Consider the following 11,820-nt stretch of genomic DNA (forward strand, 5'->3'; position numbering starts at 1 on the left):
CAACTCAGTAAGGCCACATGGTCATGGTTGCAATCTCGTTTTTGTCCAGCGACTGCTGCCCTTAAGTTCCTCACTAGGCGTCCAGTCCTCGTTCTCGCCAAGCTCATACACAATCCTGTCATGCAGCCTGGCCTCGCGCCCCTTCCAGAACTCGACGCGGTCCGGGACGAGTCTAAAGCCGCCCCATTGTGGCGGTCTCTCGACCTCCTTCTTCAACCCCCCCTTCTCATCCAAATGGTCATCTACCAAGCCATTCCACCTTTCCTCTACCACATGCCTCTCCCCCACCGGCTTACTCTGATCACTCGCCCAGGCGCCCAGCCTGCTCGCGGGCGGCCTCGACTTAAAGTAAGCATCGCTCTCCTCCGTCGGGACGCGATCCACCTTGCCCTCTATCCGGACCGAGCGCTCCAGCGACGGCCACCAAAACGTGAGTGCCGCGAACGGGTTGTCCGCGAGCTGCGCGGCCTTGCGCGAGCCGTAGTTAGTATACCACACAAAGCCGTTGTCATCAAAGGCCTTGAGCAGGACCATGCGTGCGGAGGGGCGTGCGTCGGGCGAGGCAGTGGCCAGACACATGGCGTTGGGCTCGGGGTCGCCCGACGCCTTCGCTTGCTCGAACCACGCAGCGAACAGGGCGAACGGGGCCGGCGGCAGCATGGCCTCGTCCAGTGCGGGGGCCCGAGAGTAGCTGACGCGCAGGGAGGACACCGAGGCGGGGGTCGGGGCCTTCGGGGTCGGGGCCTTCGGAGCCGACATGGTGAAGCGGCGGGGCGAGAGGTGCGGGCGTCGCGGGGCGCGGGCGAGGGGAAGCTGCGGGACAAAGAGGAGGGAGCGAAGGGTTCGCGACATTGGCAATGGGAGGCAAGGGGGGAGAGGTTGGTGTTGAGGGGGGCTCAAAGGCTCTGCGATGTGTAGATGCGGAGCCGAGGGGTTACATTGAGGAGAAGCTGCGGAATGAGTCAAGCGACTGAAGTCGGGCGGTTGGGACTGTGAGTGGGCTGTGGCGGAGGCGGCGGCGGCGGAGCCGGTGGCGGATGGAGAATGATGTGCGATGGAGGGTGCATGACGCGATAAGGGTCGGGGAAAACAAAGGAAAAATAGAGAAAAACACGGTGTATTGGCCCATGTTTCGAGACAGTGAGACATGTGTGCGTGGTGACTGCGACAGCAAGTAAATTTTAGCACAACTCGTTCTCTCGTCAGGACACGCCCCGGCGCCGTTCCTAACGAAGAGTTCGCCGTGCCAGCACCCGAGCACCCTGAAACTTGGCATGAATGTATTGGTTGAAAAAATTATTGGAAATGCTTTTACTCTCGTTCAACCAATCCATTCATGCCAAATGTCAGGGTGCTTGCGTGCTAGCACACCTAACGAAGAGTTAGGACGCTCCAGACCCCGAGCCTTGCTGGTTTCCAAGGAAATGGGCGCACCGTCCCCGATCTCGTACACTCGTCCTCCCCTCCCTTCCTCATGCGCAGCCAAGAGGGCACCCAGCAGGGAAATCCTGCGAGCATGCTCCTTTTACAAGTTCGCCTTCTCAGCCGTGAGTGCGACCCTCTTCCTAAATCGCTTGTACGCTAACGACGACACCCTTATTGGTTACTATGGACGAGATGACCAAGGCACTCCGCATGCTCAAGGATGCCGGTGCTGCCGCTGGTTTCCATTTCAACACTTCCAAATGCCGCGCGTACGGGCCTTTCACTACGCCCACCACATGCGTAGTCCCTAGTAGGGACGGGCGTCAGCACGGTAGGGACTCCCTATCGTGCTGGCGCTCGCATCACGGCGGCGAGCCGCATCGCAGGGGCCGCTGAAGTCAGCACTTGTCGGCACTTGTCGGCACAGATGCCGACAAGCCGCCCACCCACGCCTGAATTATCCGGGCCGCGCTCCACCTCGGAGCCAATGCTGACCTCCCGCGCCTTGATTGGCATTTTGTTCCTCTCGCGTATGACACTCTTGGCGCGGCCTATGCTCGTACTACCCTCACTTGAAAGTTACCTCATTTGAAAGTTACACAACATGATAAATAAACTAGAAAAGAAATGTCACAAGCGTTTTAGTATTCGTCTGCCACGAGGCCGACGTTTCCACGCCGAACAGCGGGTAAATTTAGAATGCATCGCTTCCTTTGGATGAATAATCCGTCAGTGCCTTCATCACCGTTTCATTGCTGGACCTAGCCTCTTGATCCGCCGACCAAAGACAAGCGATAATATACCGTAAACTTTACACTGCATTCCATGCATAAACCTCCTCGCCAGCCATCCCTTCCTCCCCCGCCCCCGCACTTCACTCCTCAACATGCACGACAAATCCATCTCCACCTCTGAGCGACTGTTCGCCTCCGAATGCGTCTCCGCGGGCCGTCGTCTAGATGGCCGCTCTTTGACTGATCCGCGCCACGTCTCCGTCACGTTGGGCCCGTCCTGGGGCTTTGCGGAAGTCGCCTTCGACAACACGCTCGTCATCGCCTCCACCTCGGTCGACGCCACCGCCCCCTCCTCCGAACGACCCAACGAGGGCGTCCTCACCGTCGTTGCAGACCTGTCCCCGACATCCTCCGAGGCCGCCGCCCGCGAGTCGCTCGCCCGCTCGGGCCACACCCCCGTCGTCACGGAGATCCGTAACTGCATCGACAAGTTTGTCCGCGAGGCGAGGGCCATCGATACCGAGGCCCTTTGCATCCTCGCCGGTGTCAAGGTCTGGGCCGTGCGCGTCGAGGTCGACATCATAAACGACGACGGCAACTGCGTTGACGCCTGCGTCATGGCCGTCATGTCCTCACTCATGCATGCTCGCCGCCCGGATGTCACCGTTACAGGGAAGGAAGTCCGCGTCCATTCCCTGGATGAGCGAGAGCCTGTACCGCTGCCCGTGCACCACGTCCCGCTGTCGGTGTCGTTCGCCCTGTTCGGCGCCGGCAAGCCGTATGAGCCCGACATGGTCGTCATGGACCCTGTGAAGAAGGAGGAGATCGCGTCGGGGGGTTCGCTATCGTTTGCGTTCAATGCGCAGGGAGAAGTATGTGGCGTGTATAAGGCGGGAGGCTTGCCGCTGCAGCCGGAGAGCTTTGTCCAGTGCAGCGAGCTGGGAGAGAAGCGGGCACTCAAGCTCACCGCCATTTTGAACAAGGCGCTGGCCGATTCGTCCGCAAAGCATCCAAGGGCAAGTCTGCGGCCTATGCTCGTTACGCCGGAGCCTGTGGCCCAGGTACGGTCGCGACATACGAGAAAGAAGGACGAGGTCATGAGTGAAGCCGCCCCCCTTTCGATGTGGAATGCGACGCCAATTGAGGACACGTTGCCTCCACCGCCCAGCGCGACGGACCGTGATCCCGTCAAAGTGCACGCGGTGGAGGGCGTGGACAGTGCAATAGCGAGTCTATTGCAGGGGAGGAAGGAGGTGGATGAAATTGTACAAGTGGAAGAACATGTGGAGATGGAGATGGAGCCCGAGCGAGAGGACGGGCCCAAGCCAACTGAGATTATTGAGATTTCGGATAGCTCATCGTCTGATGACGATCTAGAATCGGCGATCATCTCCAAAGGGAAGGGAAGCGGCGGGCGGCGGTAGTAGGTTTGTCAGACCTGTCTATGCGTTGTGGCTGGCAAGCTTTTTTTGGAGCACGGGATGCGCAACTCGGTTGGTGCTGTGCGCACGACTAACATGGTGCACATAGTGCTACTGGACATTTTGCTGTACATCGGATAATTGTGGTGTTGTTGAGTTTAATAGGCGAAGCAGGACACGAGGTGTTTACAGACCGACGAGGTCGAGGTTATTTCTGACGAAAGCGAAATCTTCGGGATTAGTAAGTTCGAGTGGAATGGCGTTATCAACACCGTAAACGAAAGATTTGACACCTTCCTCGGGCAGAAGGTCGTTGAGCATGGTGGAGAGAATGTACTCTGAGGTTTCTTCGGTAGCATTGTCTTCAAGCCACTTATCAAACTTTCGTTGTGCAAAATCCAGGATGGATGGTTGAAAACCAAAAATGTTCATCGACGTGAGCTCGTCGCCAGAATACTTGCCTGCGTTAATGTCATCCATGCAAATGTTATACTGTTCCACAATTTGCGTGAGGGCCGACCCCTCAATTCTAATTACGGCGCGGTTGACCTTGCCCGATCGTGGCAAAACGTCGCGCAAAGGGTATCCAGGCATGCACGGGGTATCTTTGTACTTGATATGTGTGCAGACCTTATCAAGTGCCTTGTCGCCATAAAGCGTATCGCCGTTGAGGACGATGAAAGGGGCGTCGATGTGTGGCTTCGCGGCGAGCAATGCGTGGACAGTCCCCATGGGCTTCTTTCTATACTCTGGTGTTTTTTGGAAGGCGTACTTGACGGGAAGTCCCAAAAAGCTGTCACCGACGACAGAGAAGATGTGGGAGTAGGTAGCGTCGGACACGATGAGAATGATGGCAGTGACACCCTGTTTTTGCAGCTGGCGCACAGATAGCTCGAGCAGGGTCTCGCCGTAGCGACCGACGGGTTGCAGACACTTGATTCGAAAGCCAAAGCGAGAGGATAGGCCGGCCGCTAAATACAAGCCGTAGAACGGCTTAGGGGAAGCGGTGTCGGGCATGGTGGAGATGCGATGTGGTGACGGTAAGGTTTTGGTTCGCGGGTTCGGTACGGAAGGGAGCGAAGGTGGCGGCACGGACGCCGCTTGACTGTAGGTGGGACAAAAATGACGCCGGTGCGGGGTGAACGATGCCTGGCAGGGATTAAGGGTTGGAGTTGCGGGCAGGTGAGAAGCGGGAGGAATTGAGCAGGTGTGGAAAGCTGAAGTGGTTTGCAGGGAATTGAGCGATGATCGAGGCGAAGAAGCGAGGCAAGCCGTGGATGAGGAGGAAGGGAAGAGCACGGGTGCACGGGTGTCACAGAAATATCGTATATCGACGCGACTCTGTGGCAGTGACCCATGTTGGGGGGGGGCGGGACCGGACGGCTGTAGGCGGAGGCGGCGATCCGTGAGATGGATCGAGCTCGGAAAGATGTGACGGAATTTTACAAATATTCAAGGTTGGCCTCTATCTCGGCACGCGAGCCCATATACTGTATCTCTGGCGCATCGCCGGTTCTCGGCGTCGTGAATTGCACCGACTCGTGCTCACGGAGTGGGTCGCCGGTGCTCGTTTTGCAAAGGAGAGCGGATACGATCGCGCTCGGCAACTCGAGCAGAGCTGGAGACCTCCGTGTTGGCACCGTTCGCCTGGAGGCATCGCTCGCTTCGGCCGTGTGCGGCGAGGGGCGCATGGACGCTTGCAGAGTGTGTGAAACTTGATTTTTAGCGGCACGTTGCTCCTAATCCCCCTAAATCCCTTAATCCCCCCCCCCCCCCCCCCTTTGTTATCATGGTGAGCAATGACCATAATTTGGTTGGAGGCATTGGCCAGACATGGGTAGTGTAAGCTTACACTATCCGTTACTGGAAACGTGTCGGAGGCCCTTCTGATTCCGTTGCTGACTTGATTATGCATTCGGAAAGGAGCGCAGCCCCTTTTGTGATTTGTGATTGTGGTGCCCTGGACAGCAGCACCCTTCTAGAACCCCCCGGGAGTGCAGGGCTGCACCTACCGCACGGGCTTACACACCTGCTTCCGGGGCATGATGGAAAAGAATGGCTTCTACTAGAAGCCTCCAGCCCAAATAACCCGCCACCTAGTAGTAGGTGGCGGGTTATTTGGGCTGGAGGGTGGCCCGCAAGTCAACGATTGCCCGCTGTATACCTTCGAAGGTACTCTGGAGCTGAAATGTTCACTCCGCGTGTCGCGAATGTCCCAAAACGCATATACATCCAAACATGGCCATGGACAGTGTCCATGCTGTCTTAAAGGAGACCCTCAGAGGAGGCGTGCATTTCCATGGCCCAAGGCGCCGAACCCCTACCACGTGTACAGGACCGGAAATGAATTTCCACAATGGCGACGCCTTATTGGACCACCACCCATTTGATCTTCGAGCTCCAGGCATGAGCGCCTACCGCTCTGCAAAACCATCTTCTGCGCCTTCCTTGCTGGACAAACGGAAGATCCTTCTAGCCTCTCCGCCTTCCACCCTCGCCCCAACATGGAACGCACCGCTTCTTCTATATAACTCCGCATCCCACCCATCTTCACTTCACCTTTCTCGACCACCCTCAGAACAACTCCATCACAACCACACCACAACCACACCACAACCACACCACACCCACACCACTCTCCCACTGCATCATGGCCCCGCTCTCCGTCAAGGCCTGCTACAAGCACACCAAGCGTCGTTTCTCCCTGGAACCGTCCTCCACCTTTGCCGACTTCCAGGCCAAACTCGCCGCCATCTTCTCCATCCCGGCCCCCCGAACCATCCTCTACAAAGACGATGAAGACGACCTAGTCGCTGTCTCCTCGGACTCGGAGCTCGCCGAGCTCTTCGCCATCGCCACCTCGGCAAGCATCACCCCGCTCCGCGTCTACCTCTACGACACCGCCGAGGACGTGTCCGCCGCCGAGCAGGCTTCACGTCAAGCCCCCAACGCCGAAGTGCCCCGTCCCCCCTCCTCTGCGGAGCCGGACCGCTCGCACGACCCCATGCCGCAGCTGGATTCCGTCTTCTCCGGCGTCTCTCAGATCTTGTCCACCATCTTCAACGACGGCCGCAACCAGCCCTTCCGCTCCTCGCGCCGCTCGCACCCGTGCGGCTGGCGCAGCCGCTCCTCTCGCTCGCGCCGCCCGGACATGCCCACGCCCCCACCGCCCTTCTTCAACATGTACGGCCCCATTGCATCGTTCATCTCCGCCATGGCAAACTCCGGGGGAGGTCCCCCCGACATCATGTCCAATTTGTCACGCGTGTCGCAGGACACCAGGGACGCCTTTGATCAGGCGCGCCAGGCAGTCCTTTCCGCCGAAGACCCTATGCGCATCATTAATGCGGCCAGGGCGGGCGCGCCCGTAGTACGCTCGTGGATGAACGATAATCTGGGCTCGGAGGGACCGGTGCGGGAGGAGTCTGTCCCACCGTTAGTGAGGGACTTAGAAGCTGCGATTGGGGAAGGCTTTGGTAGTGATATCACTGACCGTGCGATGGAGCTAGTGAGGGTCGCTCTACGCGACCAGGTCGTCGTAGATATGCTCAGGATGCTACCAGAGGATTTTTCCTTCTCCTGGGATGCGGAGATGGTGCCCCCGGGGGAGTCTTATCGCACGAGTGGGTTCTCGGTTCATACCGGTGTCGAGTGTGACAACTGCGGGAAACAGCCGGTGCGAGGTAGCAGATTCATGGCGACGAACCGCGAAAATTACGACCTGTGCGACAGTTGTTACAACGATGAGACTGTTGATAAGCAAGGAATCGAGTTCAAAGAATGCAAGTACATCTGGGAGGCGCGCTTGGGGGATGCTGTCGTGCCCTCGGCCCCGCTCTCCATGTGGAACCGCGGGCCGAGCGTGGCTTTTCTGCAGAAGTTGCTCACGGATCTGGGCTTCATGAATGAGAACATGTACCGTCGTGCAGTTGGTATGTATGGACCGAAGACGAAGGCGGCTGTGATGCAGTTCCAACGTGAACATGGATTGAGCGATGTCGTCGAGTCTGGAGTGTACGACGCGACTACGGCCGCGAGCTTGGTTTCTATCATCGAAACGCAGGTGCCCCCCACGGCTGCGACAGGCAGTGATCCTGCCGAGTCGGGGCCTTCTTCTGCTACTACCACTGCACCCGAGTCTTCTCCGGCGCGGGGTTGATTTGATCAGGAATCCTGTGTTGTTCCGTTTTTCATGGTGGTCTCGTGAAAAACAACTCGTATTGTTGATAGTGTAGGTTTCCCTTTCTTGTCTCTGGTGCGGCTGAAATGCAGCCGGAGCGATTCTTTCTGTCACTGTTTCATGGCCTTTTTCATCTAGCGATGTGGCGCTCACTCCGACGACATTGCAGGACTCATGAGTAATGTAGCTGCCTGGTTTGCGTATTAAAATGTTCTTGGAACAACCAAATACTTGTGCGGACATCACAGCCTGCCCTCTGCAGTCCGGATCCTCATTCATTGTCCAGCAAGGTCACCATATGGGAATCACTCCTATTGGCCTAGTGTCATGGTCAGAACGCTTTCCGCCAATCAACAGGCGTCGAAGGTGGCCATTGTATCTCTCGGCAAGCTGTCCTCGTCATTATCCTGTCCCTACGAAGTATTTGCAGCGAAACTGATAATTCCACGTCGTTCGCTGATGCGCCGTGGATATCGCTCATATGGCTCGGCCGTATGACATATATATACGGGTTCTGTGAAGAGACTTAACATTATTGAGGAACTCTTCCTCGCTTGCTTCCGCTCAAACGGTGTCCTCCATCGCTTGGATGCACATGCTTAACAAGACATCGGAGCTGTTAAACTTGCATGGTATCAGACTTGTACAGGCTCCCATTTACACAATCTATGATGAACAATTTGGAAAAGGAAGAAAGTCTATCTGTCCACATATACTTGGGACGGCAATATCTATCTCTTCTCTTCGAGAAAATGATCGCTGCACTATGTTTCAGGGGAGCGAGCCAATGCATTCAAAAAAGAATAGAATTAGTCTTTCCATTTCGAGATGCATGGGCAGAAGCGAAAGCATGCCTCAGCTTTTATTGGGCTTCAAAATCGCCAGTTCTCTCTCAAGAGAGAACAGCTCGTTATTTTCGAAACAAGCTATAAGTATCATGACATTACACAAAAGGTATGCATTAACATCATTCATCTAAGTTGCGTCTACAGGATGATAAATGAGCGGGACTGTGGCGACGGGAATCATACATCCGTCCCAGACGCGCTCCAAGGTCAATCGCCTCATTTGGAGTCCGCCTGCTTCCTTTTCCGACATACTTGCTTATACAAGAATTGCCCCGTGCCTGAAGCGGTGGAGGGGCATTTGCACCCCTTTTCTTCGAGGAAGATTTGCGCTTGCGATTGCGTCGATTATGTTTTAGAGTATTCTGCGGTTCGTTTAAGAATTGGAGTTGCTGTTTTTCCGCCTTTGATTTATAGCCAGGCTTGTATTTATGCCCGAGAGGATTGTAGAAACACTCCTCTGTCTCGTGCCCGATGTGGTCACAAAAGCCACACTCCACGTTCTTGCAACCACGACGTTTTCCCCTGCCAATTGGGGGGTTGAATACGAAGTTGTTGTTATCAGGCCACTCTGTCGCGTAGCTGATATCTTTGCGCAGATGTCCTGAAACAGATACCGATCCACTCATATCATGAGACCGCATTTGGAACTGATGTTTGTGTTTCACACCATTGACTTCCAGCCTTTCCGAGAAATTTCTTCGTACATCGGCGTAGGGATCTGTATATAGTAACCCTTTTCCTACATCTCTGGCTTCGACTGTATGAGTCAGCAGAGGGTAGTAGCTCCGTCTGTCTGGAAGAGCTTCGTGGATGTAGCCACAAGACCTGTCATCTACCTGTTTATTCACAGATGTGGCGAGGTCAGAGGATTTCCACTCGACTTCATAGCGTGCGATGTCTTGCGCTTGTCCAAACTCCATGTTTCGGGCAATGACTGGCCTATTCGGAAGAACCTTGGCGTGTATCGACAATTCGTGTGGTTGTTGTTGTTCTGTTCTTATTGGAAGGAATTAGAGTTGGTTTAAATAAACCGAACACTTCGCACATGCACGTTGCTACTGATATAGAGAACAGGTTGGGGAGAGAGAGAGGGGTGGTGGGGAGGGGGAGGGGCAAAAATAGCATTTGATCGACACTCAGCTGCCACAGCATATCAAGAAATTTCGTTCTAGCATTGTGCTCTGCCTTGAAAATCAGCAACTGACAGTCATTCTCTCCCCTGAATCAGGAATCAAGTGATGAGAGGGAGACATGACACGCTGCTGAAATCTACGGCTTCCAGCAAGATTTGGTACTGACAATTATCTTCAACTTCGACACGCAATGGTTAAAATACATACGATCGAACTTATGAGAAGATGAGAATGTGGTGATTAGGCTGCTTCTTCAACGCTTTGGTGTGTCCACTACCACGCGCACATTCTACTCACTACGAATGAATTACAAAAGGGCATGAAACACGAATAATTCTGGGCATGCGAAACACAGTCTGATTTCGATGCTCAATGTATCTGAGACTTGATGGTGACCTCCTGCGAACCCACTGGCGGACTACGTGCAGTGGTCACTCAGTTAACTCTCGAATGTACGAACAATCGCAGTACAGTGGTGGATGTGGTTTACATGTCGTGAATATCGTATTGGTGATTCCCATGTCTAGATGTTAATCAAACAAGAATTTCGCACGTTACGTTTAAGGCGGAGACGTAATTCTTTCTGTGACAGATACATCAAGAATCACACCTCCTTGCGATCTTAACCACGTTTGTCGGCTTCGTCACAGGTCTGCAAACTCTTCTACCAGAATTCGTTCGGATGGGCGTAGATGCTGGGCTTTTTCTAAGTTCGCATGTCAAGATTTCATCGGAAAAGTAAGAGACTACATTTTTTTTGTGTCATTTGACCCTGACCTACCACGAGGCTTTTGGTTTTGTATACCCGTATGGGCCTTCTTCTTCTCAAGATCGCCCTCACTGATAGTGAGTACCCTAGACCTTAAGCTATATGAGGCGTTGGGAACACATGTGGCACAAATTGTGTGTCCTAGTGTGGACTTTGCTGCTACGTATCGAGATCCGTCGTTCGTGAAGAAACCCACGAAGTTACGGCGAAGAAAATTTCCCGTGCATGCGTTCGGAAGGAGGCGTCAAACAAGAAGCGAAACGTCCCCAGCAGCACGACAAAAAGAAGAGCGTACTTGACGACAACGGAGATGACACGCCTGTTGTATGTTGCAGTTTTTCGAATTTCCGCAAAGATCGTATCGTTGTGTGCGAAAACTTGCTTCTTCATTTCAACAATCCTTTCTTTCTCATCGCGGCTCAGCGCTATCCGGTCCATTGCATCTTTGTATTCTTTCTTAAACTTTGGAATGTCTGGGATAGTATCAGAAAACTCAAAAATCTTTGTACCCTTTCCCGGCGGTAAAGAGAATGCAGAGCGAACCCACCTCTTCACAATGGGGCCACCACCAAACATGCCCAAGTACATAGTGTAGCAATAGGCGATGATACAGACCGGGTCGTTCTCGATAGATTGGACGAAATTTTTGATGTAGTCCGCGGTAGCCTTAGACGGTGGCATGATTCTCTTTTCGAAATCCGAACCGTAATAAAAGCGTAGGTCGTCCTCGAAGGCTCCCGTGCGAAGCAGTTGGGGAAAATAAATTGCGCCCACTTTCGGATAGGTAAGCCTGAAATGTTCCATTTTTGTTTCGACTGTTTTGTAGATCCAGTACCAAGATACGAGGAGCAGCCGGTACACGTCGGGTGACGAGAGAGCCAGTGGCGCTGATAAATTGACGAGGGTGTTGGAGAGGTCATGCTGCCGCCGCGTGCGAGTTTGCAGCTCCTCTGAAAAGCTATCCTCACTCATGACGACAATCTCGGTGGTGCAAATGCTTCCGCGTAGAACGTGAGGTCTGTTTCTCTATGCTCTCACGACTTCGCGTGCAGGATTGATGTAGCTGTGGGGGTTTGCCTGATTTTACTGTTTGCGGGAAAAAACTTGATGAGTCGGATTTTTTTAAAAACGGGGAACAGCAATGCCCTTAAAACCAATCATCAAATCACCATGGCGCGAGGGGCTCTCGAAACTAGCGGTTTCACGGTGAAACCGATTCCCACAATCCGATTGTGGGAATCGGTTTCACCGTGAAACCGCTAGTTTCCAGAGCCCCTCGCGCCATGGTGATTTGATGAATTGGTTTTAGG

The 11,820-nt window shown here is 54.2% G+C and overlaps 7 protein-coding genes; 2 read left to right on the forward strand and 5 right to left on the reverse strand.

The window, feature by feature from the left end:
• Positions 1-21: 21 nt before the first annotated feature.
• CHC_T00006254001 (hypothetical protein) lies at positions 22-852 on the reverse strand. The gene has a single exon (XM_005718371.1). It carries the CDS (start codon positions 850-852, stop codon positions 22-24), a length of 831 nt encoding a protein of 276 aa, XP_005718428.1.
• A 1,314-nt stretch (positions 853-2,166) lies between these two features.
• Positions 2,167-2,778, reverse strand: CHC_T00006255001 (hypothetical protein). Its single transcript, XM_005718372.1, has one exon. It carries the CDS (start codon positions 2,776-2,778, stop codon positions 2,167-2,169), a length of 612 nt encoding a protein of 203 aa, XP_005718429.1.
• On the forward strand, positions 2,312-3,583 carry CHC_T00010282001 (exosome component 9 Rrp45). Its single transcript, XM_005718373.1, has one exon. The coding sequence runs from the start codon at positions 2,312-2,314 to the stop codon at positions 3,581-3,583; it is 1,272 nt and encodes a 423-aa protein (XP_005718430.1).
• A 183-nt stretch (positions 3,584-3,766) lies between these two features.
• On the reverse strand, positions 3,767-4,312 carry CHC_T00006257001 (hypothetical protein). The gene has a single exon (XM_005718374.1). The coding sequence runs from the start codon at positions 4,310-4,312 to the stop codon at positions 3,767-3,769; it is 546 nt and encodes a 181-aa protein (XP_005718431.1).
• A 239-nt stretch (positions 4,313-4,551) lies between these two features.
• On the reverse strand, positions 4,552-4,938 carry CHC_T00006258001 (hypothetical protein). Its single transcript, XM_005718375.1, has one exon. It carries the CDS (start codon positions 4,936-4,938, stop codon positions 4,552-4,554), a length of 387 nt encoding a protein of 128 aa, XP_005718432.1.
• Positions 4,939-6,230: 1,292 nt separating this feature from the next.
• CHC_T00006259001 (hypothetical protein) lies at positions 6,231-8,469 on the forward strand. XM_005718376.1 is given in 2 exon segments: positions 6,231-7,739; positions 7,740-8,469. The coding sequence occupies 1 exon segment, from the start codon at positions 6,231-6,233 to the stop codon at positions 7,737-7,739; it is 1,509 nt and encodes a 502-aa protein (XP_005718433.1). The 3' UTR covers positions 7,740-8,469.
• Positions 8,470-10,209: 1,740 nt separating this feature from the next.
• CHC_T00006260001 (hypothetical protein) lies at positions 10,210-11,482 on the reverse strand. XM_005718377.1 is given in 2 exon segments: positions 10,210-10,669; positions 10,670-11,482. 1 exon segment carries the CDS (start codon positions 11,480-11,482, stop codon positions 10,670-10,672), a length of 813 nt encoding a protein of 270 aa, XP_005718434.1. The 3' UTR covers positions 10,210-10,669.
• Between the last annotated feature and the right edge of the window lie 338 nt (positions 11,483-11,820).

Source organism: Chondrus crispus, genomic scaffold (genome assembly GCF_000350225.1).
Source record: "Chondrus crispus Stackhouse genomic scaffold, scaffold_39, whole genome shotgun sequence".
NCBI classification, from domain to species: Eukaryota; Rhodophyta; class Florideophyceae; order Gigartinales; family Gigartinaceae; genus Chondrus; species Chondrus crispus.

Bases quoted from the DNA above. Each gene is read 5' to 3' on its own strand.
- CHC_T00006254001 (XM_005718371.1), bottom strand. From the start codon at position 852: ATGTCGCGAACCCTTCGCTCCCTCCTCTTTGTCCCGCAGCTTCCCCTC.
- CHC_T00010282001 (XM_005718373.1), top strand. From the start codon at position 2,312: ATGCACGACAAATCCATCTCCACCTCTGAGCGACTGTTCGCCTCCGAA.
- CHC_T00006255001 (XM_005718372.1), bottom strand. From the start codon at position 2,778: ATGACGCAGGCGTCAACGCAGTTGCCGTCGTCGTTTATGATGTCGACC.
- CHC_T00006257001 (XM_005718374.1), bottom strand. From the start codon at position 4,312: ATGGGGACTGTCCACGCATTGCTCGCCGCGAAGCCACACATCGACGCC.
- CHC_T00006258001 (XM_005718375.1), bottom strand. From the start codon at position 4,938: ATGGGTCACTGCCACAGAGTCGCGTCGATATACGATATTTCTGTGACA.
- CHC_T00006259001 (XM_005718376.1), top strand. From the start codon at position 6,231: ATGGCCCCGCTCTCCGTCAAGGCCTGCTACAAGCACACCAAGCGTCGT.
- CHC_T00006260001 (XM_005718377.1), bottom strand. From the start codon at position 11,482: ATGAGTGAGGATAGCTTTTCAGAGGAGCTGCAAACTCGCACGCGGCGG.